General features: G+C 42.7%; 1 protein-coding gene across 1 annotated transcript in view; it reads right to left on the reverse strand.

The window, feature by feature from the left end:
* Nucleotides 1–9,736: 9,736 nt before the first annotated feature.
* NOX5 (NADPH oxidase 5) overlaps nucleotides 9,737–15,260 on the reverse strand; it is a 46,599-nt gene continuing 41,075 nt past the window's right edge. Inside the window, exons 14-17 of the mRNA XM_075205916.1 lie at nucleotides 14,172–14,256; nucleotides 13,799–13,898; nucleotides 11,089–11,255; nucleotides 9,737–10,092 (exon numbers count right to left, since the gene is read on the reverse strand). Coding sequence (XP_075062017.1) covers nucleotides 9,961–10,092; nucleotides 11,089–11,255; nucleotides 13,799–13,898; nucleotides 14,172–14,256 — 484 coding nt within the window. The 3' untranslated portion in view covers nucleotides 9,737–9,960. The remainder of the gene's footprint in view (nucleotides 10,093–11,088; nucleotides 11,256–13,798; nucleotides 13,899–14,171; nucleotides 14,257–15,260) is intronic.

The raw sequence follows: 15,260 nt of genomic DNA on the forward strand, positions 1-15,260 counted from the left end.
TGGCCATCTCTGCTCTAAACCATCCTTTTAAAATGCATATGTCTTAGGATCACTCTTCAGAAGCAAAGGTGAGTCAATTAGTATCACAGATAGTTTAATCAAATTTTAAAAAAACAAAACAACATAAATAAAAAGAATAAAAAAATATGAGAACTTAAATCTTAAGTCCTATGTACTTCAATTGCATTTGACAGGAGACATCCATTGGTTTAATTAACGCTGATCATAACTCCTGCCTCTGCAAGGCCAGTGTATTTTATTGTATATGCTGAATCCTTCCAGAGAGAAGATCGCAGATATGTAGTTCATGGGTCGGGGTCATTAATATCTAATGTCTGTGAATAAGAAGGGTCAATTACAGATGTACTCCACAGCATTGGCAAACACAGCCCTTATAAATCAAGCCAGAGAAAGAGGCCCTGCTGGGGAAAATTATCTTTTAACAATTGTTCCCTGTGGATCATTTAAAAGGAAACAACAGAATGCAAAAGGGAACTTGGTCATTGTGTGAAGAATCCATAAATCAGTGTTTCCCAGCTCCAGTCCTCAAACTCCTATAAAAGCTTGCTTTAAGGATATCAGTGCCTGAGTACAGGAGACTTCATTATTGCCAGTTATTTGGATTCAGCCGTATTTGTGCAAGCATGGATATCCTGAAAACCTGGACTGTTTAGGGGAGAGGGGGGTGTTTGAGAACTGGTATTGGGAGTCACTGCTCTAAGCACTGGCGGAACTACCATTGGTGCAGTGGCCCATGGAGATAATGGGGCGGAACTAGCATGCTGTGGGCCCCGGTTCCCTCCTCCCCGCTTCCCTGCACCGGGGCCACAGCTCGCTAGTTCTGCCTCTGGCTCTAAGGTTTACTTACAATATAGCTGTACGATTAAAACTACTACCTTGCTATCTGTCACACTGATTTTTCCCCTTTGTCCCCGGATATGCAGTGTAATATTACTGTGGCTGGATTTTTATTTACATTACATTTGTTCTGTTGTAATTCTCTTTTATGTCGGCATCACTTTTACTATTGTACAGTTGCCATCATTTTATTAATGTCTTTTTATTGATTTTACAAAGTTTGATTTCAGCTGTCACCACATGTGAATCGACTATTCATAGACAGTAGTCAAGATCAGGAGATTAGGCTTAATTTAACATTGAGATATTAAAATATGATTAAGGTGAGGGGGAGAGGAAGCGAAGGCAGTGGTCCAATCAGAGGCAGTGGCGCACGCAGGGGGGGTTTCTGAGTCTCCAGAAAACCCCCCCGCTAACTAAGTGGCAGCCGCGGTACTGCCTTGGACGCTTCTTTGACAGCGCCGCGGCAGCAGTATAGGACGGCGCTGCTGAAACGGAGCTGCTGCGCATGACAATCCTGCGTGCGCCCCTGAGAGGGGAGTAATTACATCATTACAAGATCATTATACAGGTCAGATTCCAAAATAGATGTACATATAAATGTAAATATTAAGGTCTAGCAACCAAAAGGACTAAACTAATGTAGGAAGCTTTGCATCCTAAATTGCACAGCTCTTCCAAGTCTCACCCTATCTTACTTTATGGCCCTGATTGAAGGTCATTTAGCCACATCCACTAGAACTTTGACAAAACAGCCTTTACAGACCATGTGCTATATATATATATATATTTATTTATTTATTTATAGGACAGCGTAAGTATTTGTGTGTTTGGATGGTGGTCGAAGTGGAAATTTAGAAGTGGTGTTATGGAAAATGTAAGTGACTGGATTTTGAGTTGAATAGTTTTACAATAAGACCATTAGAAGAACTGGTGGTATGTCATGCCACCGTATAGCAGCCCACTTCTACCACTACGTACGCGTAAAAACGTTGTCGCAAAAACATGTACTTCAGTCAAGGTATATCCAACTCAATGCACAGAAGTATATCCCATCATGTACATGTGCTTGTACCTGTTTCCCACGATAGCATAGAGATGCAGCTTGACTGTGTTATGAGTAAACATTACTCTAATTATAAACAGTATGTAACGCAGTGCCATATACACGAGAGAGAATATTTTTGACAGTGTTATTAATAAACACGAAAGTCATATTTTCCATGTAAACTGTAATGAAGTACTGACATCAATTGTTTACCACTTTATAAACCAAATGGGAATATTCTTTCCTTCTCTACTCCAAATAGAAACAAATTAGTAATCCAAACACATATTACATAATATAGCCACAATGCTGATGAATGGAGTACTCTCATCATCATAATCATGTATATTTACACCAGGCCTCCTAAGAAGGGTATATGGGGATGCGTCCAAATCTCATTGGTCCACACCTGTACACACCCGTACTGTACTCATTTTAAGCATGCCTGCCCCCCTTCCCTTAAGGAGCAGCAACTATAAGATACACACAAATCTAGATACAGAAGCATGTTGGTAAACATGCACAGTACAGAAATGTGTATATTTATACTACAAAAACTGATGTATTCCCCACATACACATCATAATACTCTGGAAGTAGTGCTGATTGTGAGTATATGAAGCCTGACAAAAACTGCAGGCTGTGGACCTATTGGTGGGCTGAATAATCTTACAACAAATAGTTTATGCAAATTCTCATTTTAACCAGAAAAATGTCCTATTGTGCATGAAAGCATATGTACTGTAACACGGGATCTGCAGAAATAGGCTCAATGCGCAAAGCTTATCCATTAGACCAGTGGTTGAAATAGGCCAGTATATAGTGGTATATCATCGCCACCACTTCTACTGCTTTAATTGTAAAGCTATAAAGTTCCATTCCCTTACATTTTCCACACCGTCACATCTATATTTCCATACCACCACTTCGAAATCTCTGCTTCGACCACTGCATTAGACACATATAAAAGGAAAAGGCAAGACATAATATTCCCTTCCATTCATTAAGGTAAATGTAGTGAAAAGAGTAGTATTTTAGAAGAAAAATACCAAAATTAAAGTTAGGTAGGGCCTAATGATTTAGTAAACAGTTAGCTGCTCTACACAGTGTTTTACTTTTAGTGACTGACCCTCAGTAAGGACATTTTACAAATTGTATGTATGTGCAGTCCCACAATGCTCTGTTATGTACTTGTCCACCCAGCGCATTTCAATTTGCTCATCTAATTGAAACTGCCCCTGGAGAATCAATCTGTGCCTAGCTTTGTGGATTTTTGTTTCCACCAGAAAATATATGTGGTGAATAAGTGAATTGTCTCTTCAAAGTCCAACCTACTAAAAGTATGGGCAGGGGTGGAACACTACATCACTACATCACCGACCTCCATAACAATTTTTTGTGGGTGTGGGGACAATGCAGTCCATCCTTCCATGTGCAGTCCATCCTTCCATGCAGTCCATCCTTCCATGCAGTCCATCCTCCCACGCACCATGCAGTCCATCCTTCCATGCAGTCCATCCTTCCATGCAGTCCATCCTTCCATGCAGTCCATCCTCCCATGCAGTCCATCCTTCCATGCGGTCCATCCTCCCTAGCAGTCCATCCTCTCATGCAGTCCATACTCCCATGCAGTCCATCCTCCCATTCAGTCCATACTCCCATGCAGTATATCCTCCCATGCAGTCCATCCTCCCATGCAGTCTATCCTCCCATGCCTCCGCTCTACTCTTCATAGCATGCACTCAATTAAATGGCCTTAAATACCGTTATTACGGTAATTTCAGTTATAGAATTCCCCCCATAATGTAATATTAGTCATTGCAAGACATAATTACTAGAAAGGCTGCACAGAAATCATATGTACAGAGGAGAAAGTCACTTTTACCTACCTTGTTTTCAAAATAACCAGAACCTGGCGGGCTGTCAAGAGTGTGACCCTCACTACCACTTAATCTATGTGTCAGCAGAATTCCTGGGTATGGTGTACAAACGTTTTACATGCCAGCTGCATTGTGCCACTGGAAAATGAGAGACGTGGCAAAAACAGTTTTCTTTAAGCACCTGTGCAGATAGGCCCATGGTGGAAAACAGAACTGTAGGAATGGTGGCACAGAATCAGGGGTTTGTCCGTATCAAATGTATGGAAAGGTGCTACACAGTTCAGGAGCACACATTAATCACTGAGAGCATACTATGCATTATGGGATATATATGTATAAGAAATGCAAATCAAGGGAATGAACAGGATCTCTGGGCACCCCTCACCTCAGTGCACCTGACCATCTCACCCCTGGGACAGCTATAGTTCTGCCCCCGCCTCTCAGTGGCATTTGTCTACGTACTACAAATGAGCTTCAACTGTAGGCTACACTAGTGCAGCTACCCATCTGAATGAAACCACTTTGGTGAGATAGTTGGGCATTTACAATTTGATTAAAATGTCTAATTGTAAAATTATATTACATAAGGATGTTACAGAATTTACTATACATATAAAGGTACGGAATCTCCATTCTATAAAGTTTAAAAAAAAAAAAAAAAAAACGTAAAAAATCATAGCTGTTCTGTAATAATGTCATGTACACAGTAACATTAAAGGGGGTGATGCCGAGTTGGACGCATGTTGGCTGTAACTTACGCTCAAAAAAATTAAAAATAGCCTCTTTACGCCCATATGCTGAGTCTCACTCATTCCAAGAGCTTTCTAGCTCTGCATCATATACGCAGGTTTACGTCAGGCATACATACAGCCACATACACATACGCATACACACAACCACGTCACACGCACAATAAGTGTGCTCTCCCTGTGGGTATGTGCAGTGCAAAGTTTCATCATTCATACTATACAAACTGATGTAACCAACTCCACTGAGGGTGCTGCGGGGCCCACTAGGAAGTGGTGAGAAACGGGTCAGTTTTAAATGTAATTTAGTATATTGTAGGCATGTTGCTCCAAATGACAGAAAGCCACCTTATCTAGAATATCCTACTATTAAACATTTTGGAAAATAAATCCCGAACCTATATATCTAATTAATAAAAGATCAATTTCCAGTACACAGCAACCTTGAATATTTACATCTCAATAAACGAACTATAACCATACAGTATGACTTTATTACAATAGGGAAACTCCTGCCTAAAATAGTTCTTATGTGTTGATTCTTAGTCATTAGATATTGGTCATTTGTGTATTATAGTTGATACAATTGTATATTCTTATATCAAGATACAATTTTGTTTTGTAGATTCATTGCCTGCATCGAGGAGACAATATATTGATGGTTCTATACTGGAGAATCAACACATATGAACTATTTTACGCAGGAGTTTCCCTATTGTAATAAAGTCATACTTTATGGTTATAGGTGTATAGTTCGTTTATTGAGATGTAAATATTCAAGGTTGCTGTGCATTGGGGATCTTTTATTTTTTATGAATTACAAGAGAGAGATAGGAGGTTGCTCTTGACCAGCACACATTCTTGACAGGTGGAGAGTGCGCTTATAGGATATATTATATATCTAATTGTAGTAAGTATGTTCCCTGTGCTTAGCGTACGCTCCTGAGCCTTTGTTTGTAGTTTTCTATGAAAGGTTGTAGATTGTCAAGCACGGCTTTGGGGAAGGCTGCGTTCTCATCTCAGCTCAAGGAAACAAAACACATTTCTTAGTGGGTGCAATTTTCGTTTCAAGTAGACAGACTCGAAAAAGACTGTCATTATGCGTTCTTATTTGCATGTGATTATGCAGAGTAACCTGGTGGCAGTGGAAGAACAGTTTTCAGTTTGAAGATGCAAAATAAATAAATAAAGTGTTCTGCTTTATTGGCACGGAAATGTCTTCATAAATGGCTTTCCTCTCACTTTGTTTAATATAAACAAAGATGCTTTGGCTGTGAAGGCCCCACAGAGACAGATTGGCAATGCCGTGAGGCTGTGTGAGCAGATAAGAAACCGATTAAAAGACGAGGTGCACTTGTTATTTGGACTGTTAGCAGCAACTTGTTATTCTTCTGTCTAAATGAAGACATTGAAGGGGGCCACTGGGAGGACAAGAGTGGAAGACATAAGCACTTGTCGGGGTACTCAGGTTTTTCCCTGCTCAATCACAAGATAGGATATTGGCTCATCTGCCAGTGAGCAAGCGATAAGCTGTGAGAGAGCCAAGGGAATTCCGAGACAGAACACTGCTTAGAATAATTCAGATATCTCACAGCAATAAACCCAGCTGTTAAACAGATCAGCGGCTGAAGTGTTTCATATAATCTGGAGACAACTGATGACAAAATTAGTTTTAGGCTCACCAGTCGCCTGCACACAATATACATAGTTGTTTCATGGAGCGCAAAATATTCAGCCTGTCAATAACCTTGGACTAGTAACATCAACGAAGCTCAAAGTGCTTCATTCCTCATGTTGTCACTAGTTTCTATGCTGTATTAGCATGAATATTGGTGCAGCCTACAAAATGGTTGCAAGTACGTAACAAGTAAACTTTAAAGGAGTTTTCTGCTTTACTTATACTTCTTTCATTTACAGATGCATCTGGTCTCTTCTACCGCTAGATGCACAAAGGTGTCCTGATTCCACAACTTTGTTACTGTTATGTATCTACTATATAAATGCCTAGTGGTGTGTGTGAAAAAAAAACAAAAACAAGCTGCAGCGCCACCTGCTGGGCAGAGTTATACACTGACCTATATATTTCTTGAAGGAGAAGTGACAGTTGGGAGTGGTTGGTGGTTGCCGGGGGTGACAGTGGGGAGTTTTTAACACCTTAAGTAGCTTGATGAAGGATGTGGCGATGAAGATGAAGGATGAGGTGATGGAGAAAAATGATGAGGTGGTGACATGTGGACAAAACCACGTTAAAAAAGGGCGCTTGCGTCGGGAAGTAACGCTCTTCCCCTGAGGAGGCCTGGGCTAGGCCCAAATGCATGACAAGAACCTTTTTAACACCTTAAGTAGCTTGATTTGACAAGAATGCATGAGTATCATGCACGGGTTAGCTTGTATATATATATCTACTATCTACTATATAAATGCCTAGTGGCGTGTGTGGGAAAAAAAAACAAGCTGCAGCGCCACCTGCTGGGCAGAGTTATACACTGACCTATATATTTCTTGAAGGAGAAGTGACAGTTGGGAGTGGTTGGTGGTTGCCGGGGGCAGGGCCGGTGCTAGGGTCCATGGCGCCCTAGGCATTTTTACAAAATCGTCGCCCCCCCACAAAAATCGTCGCCCTCCTCCCCCCTCACCCTGTCTTTCCTTACCTTGTCTCACCACCGCCGCGTCTCTGCTCCGTCTCCTCCCCTCCACTCACTGACAGTGAGTGGAGGGGAGGAGACGGAGCAGAGAGGCGGCGGTGGTGAGCAATAGCCTCTTCCCCCCTCCCCGTGTGCATCTGAATGCTGTGCGGCGGCCATGACAGGTATGGTCAGCGGTCGCCGCACAATTTTAAAGTCATTTACCATTCTGTGGCGCCCTCCAGAGCCCGGCGCCCTAGGCAAGTGCCTAACCTTGCCTAATGGGAGCGCCGGGCCTGGCCGGGGGTGACAGTGGGGAGTTTTTAACACCTTAAGTAGCTTGATTTGACTAGAATGCATGAGTATCATGCACGGGTTAACTGACCTACTAAATTCTTAGTGTGTGTTGAAAAAAACCCTCAAAAAGGGCTGAAATTTGGTATACTGACATTATTGACGAGTTGAGGGGTCAAACTCATTTTCATGAGGTAATTTTACCTCATGAACACACATGTGTGCAATCGCTCCCCCCTAGCAGGGGATTGCTGCCGACGGCTGCACAGGATGTGCAGGTCCGTTTGGCAGGGACAGTGTGCTGCTGTGTTTTAAACACAATCAGAGCAGCCGGGCAGCACACTGTCTCTGCCTGTCACTGCCGAGCGGACCTGCACATACTGTGCAGCCCCCGGCAGCCTCAGAAGTCGGAAAGGGGGCAGGGCCTAAATCACCCCGCCCTAACATCCCCCCGGGGAACAAACATTTTCTAGATCCGCCCCTGCATGAGTAGCGGCGTGTGTTAGTGTGTGTGTGTCTGTGGAAAAAACTATTTTCTCAGAAAGGGCTCATCCGAATGACCTGAAATTTGGTATACTGACATTATTTGACAAAAAAATGCATGAGTATCATGCACGGGTTAACTTGTATATATATATATATATATATATACTTGTTTCGGATAGAAAACTATACCTCTGTCCTGTGCTGCAGTATTCTTCCACCCTAAATGCCGAACTCTGCTCCCAGTTCTCTGAAAACGGGGGCCTTCAGTACGTAGGCAGGGGCTAGACAGGAAGTAAATGCAGATAGGGTGGAGTTTTCTTTCCTGGTCAAAAGTCCCAATGGATTGTAGTATCTCAGCACTACAGGCTAGTGTAGTTTGAGGATTCACAACGCTAGCTCCAGATGACAGCTGTCAGAAAACAGTTCACAATGATAGCTACAAACCCTCTCTCCATCCTGTAATCAGCACTCTGCTAAGAGCAGCAATCTAGCTAGTCACCTCACCTCAGGTTCACCCACCATTATTCTCCTTTCTCCAATCCCTTGAATTTTACTTCATCCACCGATATTCTACCTTCTACAATCCCTTGACTTTTACTTCAACCACCGCTATTCTACCTTTTACAATTCCTTGACTTTGGCTTCAACCATCGCTATTCTACCTTCTACAATTCCTTGACTTTGGCTTCATCCACTGCTATTCTACCCTCTTGTACCTGACGACTAGTCCTCTTTGGACTAAATGGCATGGCTGGATGTGATGTGTCTTTGATTATTACCGCAGTAATACTACTATAATCCCTGGATAGCAGTTCTATCCAGAGAGCTGACAGCACTATGACATGTAAGATATTTGTCCTGGTTTTCACAGGGCACACCACATTTTTCCACCCAAAATCTTTAACTCGTAGTTCTTATTTCCCCACAATTAAGACTCCTGATACATTCAAAATTGTGGGAAAAGCTTTATAGAACTGTTTTAACTTTATTTGGCAAACACATTGTACTATGGGATGATTTCATGGCCTAAGAAAATTTCAGGTCACATGGGTGTCTGGTTTTTCATTTCAATATTATGGGTGCCCTATGCAAGCAGCTTGAGCACTGTGCTTACTGCAGTTTTTTCCACCACTGCTTGTAAATATTCTACTTCACTAGTTATACATCTGTCTCTATATCTGCATATTATTTTCATATTATTATATTATAGTCCCACGCTTCTCAAAATCATGCAATACTTCATTATACTGCTTATAATGGACTCTTAAATAGTCTTTCACTTGCCACACGTCTTCCAATCACTCAGCGATTTCTTACATCCCCCATACATTCACTACCACTCATTAATTCTCCTTAGTCCATGTCCGTCGGACACACATTGATTTTACCTTCCCATTGCACACACCACTGTATCACTCACAGCATTACACCTCTTAGCTAGACCACATTACCACACTACCAAGAATAGGCTGCATCTCTCCTTTCTTTGTTCCAAGCAAATCATCTTAACGATCCACTCCCTAACCATTAATATAGCAAATCCCCTATTCAAACATTTACAAGGTGTTTATTAATTAATATTCAACCATTCAAATCAGCCATACCATCTTAAGTCCCACCCAGGAAGCCTAAAACCCACAAAATGTAAATAGTTATCATGCAAAGTTTGCATTCCTCTTTTGGTCACATAACTGCCTTGACTGGTACTTACATACGGAGTAGGGTTAGTGTTTTAAGGCTCATCAGTACTTTCAATTACAAAGACCCACTTCACATCTGACAATAATGTTTTACGTGGGATACAAATTTTATTTCATAAATACACAGTAATCTACAACATTGACATAATGACTGTGATATCTGAGGGAAGTAGTCACAGCTCCTATGTTCTTGAATCAGACATGTTCTACTGGCCCACTTAGGCTTTGGGCAAACTACAGCGACCTTTGGTGAGCTTGACAGCCAGATAAACCATATTAGTTCACTATTCTAATAGAAGAGACCCATCACTTTTGAATTTATTTTTAGAAATTTTCCTTAAAAAATTTGAAGTTGAACTGTTCACAATGAGCTTTGATGACTTTAGCCAGGGCTGGGGACCCACAGAAGAACACTTGTACTTTGCCTTTCTTCTCTTCTTCGATTTTCTGGAACACCTAAAACAAAAAAAATCAAAATATAATTTCATTTTCTGGAACACTGAAAATGATCCTGAATGAAAACAAAAGAGTTGTGTGTTATAGGATATGTCACCTGGGGAGTATAGGATATGTCACCTGGGGAGTATAGGATATGTCACCTGGAGAGTATAGGATATGTCACCTGGGGAGTACAGGATATGTCACCTGGAGAGTATAGGATATGTCACCTGGGGAGTATAGGATATGTCACCTGGGGAGTATAGGATATGTCACCTGAAGAGTATAGGACATGTCACCTGGAGAGTATAGGATATGTCACCTGGGGAGTATAGGATATGTCACCTGGAGAGTAAAGGATATGTCACCTGGGGAGTATAGGATATGTCACCTGGAGAGTATAGGATATCTCACCTGGGGAGTGTAGGACATGTCACCTGAGGAGTGTAGGATATGTCACCTGGGGAGTGTAGGATATGTCACCTGGGGAGTGTAGGATATGTCACCTGGGGAGTATAGGATATGTCACCTGGGGAGTATAGGATATGTCACCTGGAGAGTGTAGGATATGTCACCTGGGCAGTATAGGATATGTCACCTGGAGAGTATAGGATATGTCACCTGGGGAGTATAGGATATGTCACCTGGAGAGTATAGGATATGTCACCTGGGGAGTATAGGATATGTCACCTGGAGAGTATAGGATATGTCACCTGGGGAGTATAGGATATGTCACTTGGAGAGTATAGGATATGTCACCTGGGGAGTATAGGATTTGTCACCTGGAGAGTATAGGATATGTCACCTGGGGAGTATAGGATATGTCACCTGGAGAGTATAGGACATGTCACCTGGGGAGTATAGGACATGTCACCTGGAGAGTATAGGACATGTCACCTGGGTAGTATAGGATATGTCACCTGGGGAGTGTAGGATATGTCACCTGGGGAGTATAGGATATGTCACCTGGGGAGTATACGATATGTCACCTGGGGAGTATAGGATTGATAATACCTTATTCCAGTCAGGTCGTCCGGGCTGTGTTCTGGTCCTCAGCCCTGTAATAGAATCTCTTTCCTCCTTCTTGGCCAGAAGGTCCAGGGCCATCTGTAGCCCAATGGCCTTCATGTCGCTCTTGCCGAGAGCCGACGTCATGTACATATGCATCTCTAGGAATCTGCCTATGACAGAGAAAGGGATTGTGTTTCACAAATAAACCTTAGGTATAATGCAAACATATACAACTAGGCTCAAAATGGCTGATTCACAGCATCAAATTCTCTTTGGTGATGTCACACACATCCACAGGGCCGTAACTAGGGCTGTGCGACAGGGGCGACCGCCCAGGGCTTAACGCTGAAGGGGGGGCGCAATTTAGGAATATTTTAGGTGAATTTGGTTAAAATTGAGGGCTAGCGGGCGGCATTTGTCTTTCTCGCCCAGGGCACTAGAATTCTAAATTACGGCTCTGCACATCCATTTATGCTGGCGCACTTAGATTTCCACAAAAGTGCATTGGTTTGTGTTATAATACAGTTGTGTCAGAGGAGCAGAGAACCTACACAGTTTAATCTGTAGAAGCAACTTGGTTTATTGTAATATAGCAATGTCATGGATACACTGTGCGTAGTGTTCTCTGTTAGGCTAGGCGTGTTCATCTGTGTATCTCGTTGCTGTGTAACTATCCGGCACAGATACAATGACATTACATGCTATTTGTATAATGGTTTTTATGCCTCTTGGGTCACTGAAGCTCAACGTGAAAAAATGTTGGCTATGCAGCACAAATGCAGCTTTGGATCCTCCATGCCCCTCGATTTTTACAAGTGCTTGATGTGGATGGGGGGGGGGGGAACAACCTTAATTTGAAGACTCAAAAGGTTCTATTTATGATTGGTAGACAGTGGGCAGCAGTAAGAATAATTTTGTATCGTTGCATACCGCAGTGATACATAATGTCCTGCCACTGGTATTTATGAAGGCAGGACTCAAGGCAAGCCCTGGTGAACCCCCCTCCAAAACTAGCTTAAACATCCTTCATCTGTCGCATAAAGCTGCCTGCGAATGGAAGATCTGGCCCGTCTGGCTAATCTAACCCAGTGCTAGACGTAGAGAGGCGTCCATTGAAAAGATAACCTAACACCATCTTTTTTATGGATGGTGGTAAAAATGCTTCTATGGGCTCACATCGCAGTCCCCATAGAAGTCTTTGGGGACTGCAATGACCAGCGTTATACAGGTTACAGTTTAACCCCTTGATAAATTAAAAGAAGAGTTGAATGGCCATTCTCTGGAAAAAACAACTGTTTTCTCCAGATGTTTGGTTCATTGCAGCTTAGTAAATAGACCTCCCAATCTGACACAAAGTTTAATTTTACGAAGCTGTAAAAAGCACAAGGGTCAGCAGGTTAAGATCCCGGCAAATGCATTAGTGCAAAAAATGTTGGAGAGCTAATATGGAAGATCTTCCCAAACTGAGGGTAAGTAGGCGTGCACTATATATGTGCTTGGTGCACAAATAGACATATTTGGGCATATGAAGAGAGAATGTCCAAAGAATAGGTAGACAGGCAGTTGATCGATAAAAAAGCTATTTCTGTCTTAACCATATCCTTTTAAAACATATCAGACTGTCAGGCGCCGTCTCCTGCACTTATTGTCAGTGCGGAGACGGACGCTTGTCTTTTCGCGATAGCCACATCCCGTTGCCTAGCAACAGAACGCTTCCCTGTTTTTGTTTACGGTACACTGCTCGTGCATGCGCAAAAGACATCGCATCCCGTTGCTAGGCAATGGGACGCATCCGTGGCTCACCTGTCGGCGGTCAGCGTACCTGACCGCCAATAACACCTCCACCAATCAGGACACACTATAATATATATATAGAAGCCTCTGGCACCACTAGGGTGCAAGAGTATTGGTTCACATACCTGCTCCAGCACCTTGTTCCTGTATCCAGTAACTGCTCCTGTTTCTGACCTAGCTATCTTCTTTGACTCCACCTTTGGTTACTGACTTTTGGCTCGTTCTGATTATTCTACGGATCACCCCTGTTTACTTCTCTGCCTGGCTGCTTCTGACCTGGATTGATCGACTACGCCTGTGTACTCCTGTTGCTACGCTAGTGGCTGACCGGGAGAATGGCGACCTGCACACCCACTTGCAGCAAGCCCAAACTGCCTTGTGGGGGTCACTGGTGACCACCGGGACTGCGTTAGACTCCGCGCCTCCCTGCCCAGCAGCGCAAATACCGGCTAGTGACCACTCCGTACCCCGTGACACAGACATTTTGGATATCTGATAAACTGGAAAGTTTTAGTTTTATGTAAATGTATTGCATTTAATGTATTCAATGTATTAGCAAGCTTACTAACACACAGCCTTTGGTACATATTAATGACCAGCATTGTATTTACTTGCTCTTTAAATTGACAATAAAGACGTGTTTACCATTTATTGAGTACCGTTCCTTGGTGAGCAGGTACTGCATGGCTGCTGAGTGGTGTTTTAAGGGGGATGGTAAGGGGTTATGGGTGGCCTAGCAATTTTGAAGCGTGTCCTTGCCCCCAACATTGCATGACCATGACACCTTTGTGTGTGCACACACAGGTTGCAGATTCCAGGGAAGACAAATGTTGGGAGATATGCAATGTTCTTAGAGGGAACATAGAGGTCAATCAGCGACAGATTAAAAGCCAGTAGAAACTGAGAGATAGTCACTTACCCTCTGGTTCCCCATCAGCTTGGTCCATCTCAAGGTTGGTTAATAGACTAACAAACCACTCAAAAAACTTCTGGTCTCGGTTTATCCAGATAAAGTCCACCTACCAAACAGGATATATGACCTTTAATAAAGTACAGAGAAATTGTCTTTTCCGTCCCTCTTACAAATGTCTGGATTTTATTTCTACTTAGAGGTTTCATATATCTGTGTGTAATTCTGATTTATGTTTACTTTAGGGACTGGCCATATGGGAAGACTTAACGTGTATTGCAATATATGAAACCAACATTCCCTGAGTTTGCCTTTGTTAGTAACTTTCCATATAGCATATTGGTTTATACAGTCACATATCTGTGACAAAGTGAGTACCCACCTTTCTGAGCTTCATCTCATTGTCTTTCAGCGTCTCACACCAGGAATACTTGCAGTTGGGACAGTTCTGTTTTCTCATCCGATATCTAGTAGGACACACGGTACATTACAGAGCGGTACAGACACTAATATCATACTTGCCAACTCTCCCGGAATGTCCGGGAGACTCCCGCATTTTGCGAGAGTCTCCCGGACTCCCGGGCGAGTGTGGCAATCTCCCGAATTCTGCCCACTTCACTAGGAAGTGCCCCACTTCCTAGTGAAGTGGGCAGAATTAGATCCCAAACGCCACGATTCCCAGTGAATCGCGGCGTTTAGCCCCGCCCCCCGCTGTCAAATGACGCGATTTGCACGCACGCCCACCTGCAACAGAGAGTCTCCCGGACACCAACTTAAAAAAGTTGGTAAGTATGACTAATATAGAGAAAGCAGTCCTCATAGTCATGTTTATCAATCTTATAAAGCCTAAGAAGCTTTAACCACGTCATTCATTGTATGCTGCTCTCCTGGAACACTGCAATGTATTTATTAATCTCCTTGTGTGGCTGATTTGTATTACTGGCGAAGGCTACATAGACTGGTACCACCTAGACCGTGTGTGAGACAACTATCCGCATTTTATATTTAACGTGGGTCAGTTACTATGAATGGGTGCAGTGTGCATAAGTTGTGAGTTTCATTTCTGGCTTTTGTAACCAGCCCACGCTTAGGACAATGTTCCCATTATGCATGTGAATAACCTTTTGCCTGGGTGACTTTGGGCACCAAGGATGCTTTGGTCAAGTTAAAGCACAACAGCACTCAGGTTTGGTCTCTTCTTCATTACATTGATTCTTTTTCTTGATTTCTTCTTATGAACCAATTATTTGGCGGGAATTCAATAAGCCGTAAAGTGTCTCCTGGAACTGTCCGTGGAAACACATCGCATCAGAGTTCTTTCTCAAGTCTCCACTCATTTCCCCTCACATTCCATAGAGATGCAAGGAGAAAATGAGTGTTGATTCTTTACCATATTGGCCAGCAATGTGCACAGCCTGACATCGAGGTCATGTCTGACGACACCTTGCGGCTAATTGAATTCCACCCTTTT

Source organism: Mixophyes fleayi, chromosome 4, assembly GCF_038048845.1.
Source record: "Mixophyes fleayi isolate aMixFle1 chromosome 4, aMixFle1.hap1, whole genome shotgun sequence".
Classification (NCBI taxonomy): Eukaryota; Metazoa; Chordata; class Amphibia; order Anura; family Limnodynastidae; genus Mixophyes; species Mixophyes fleayi.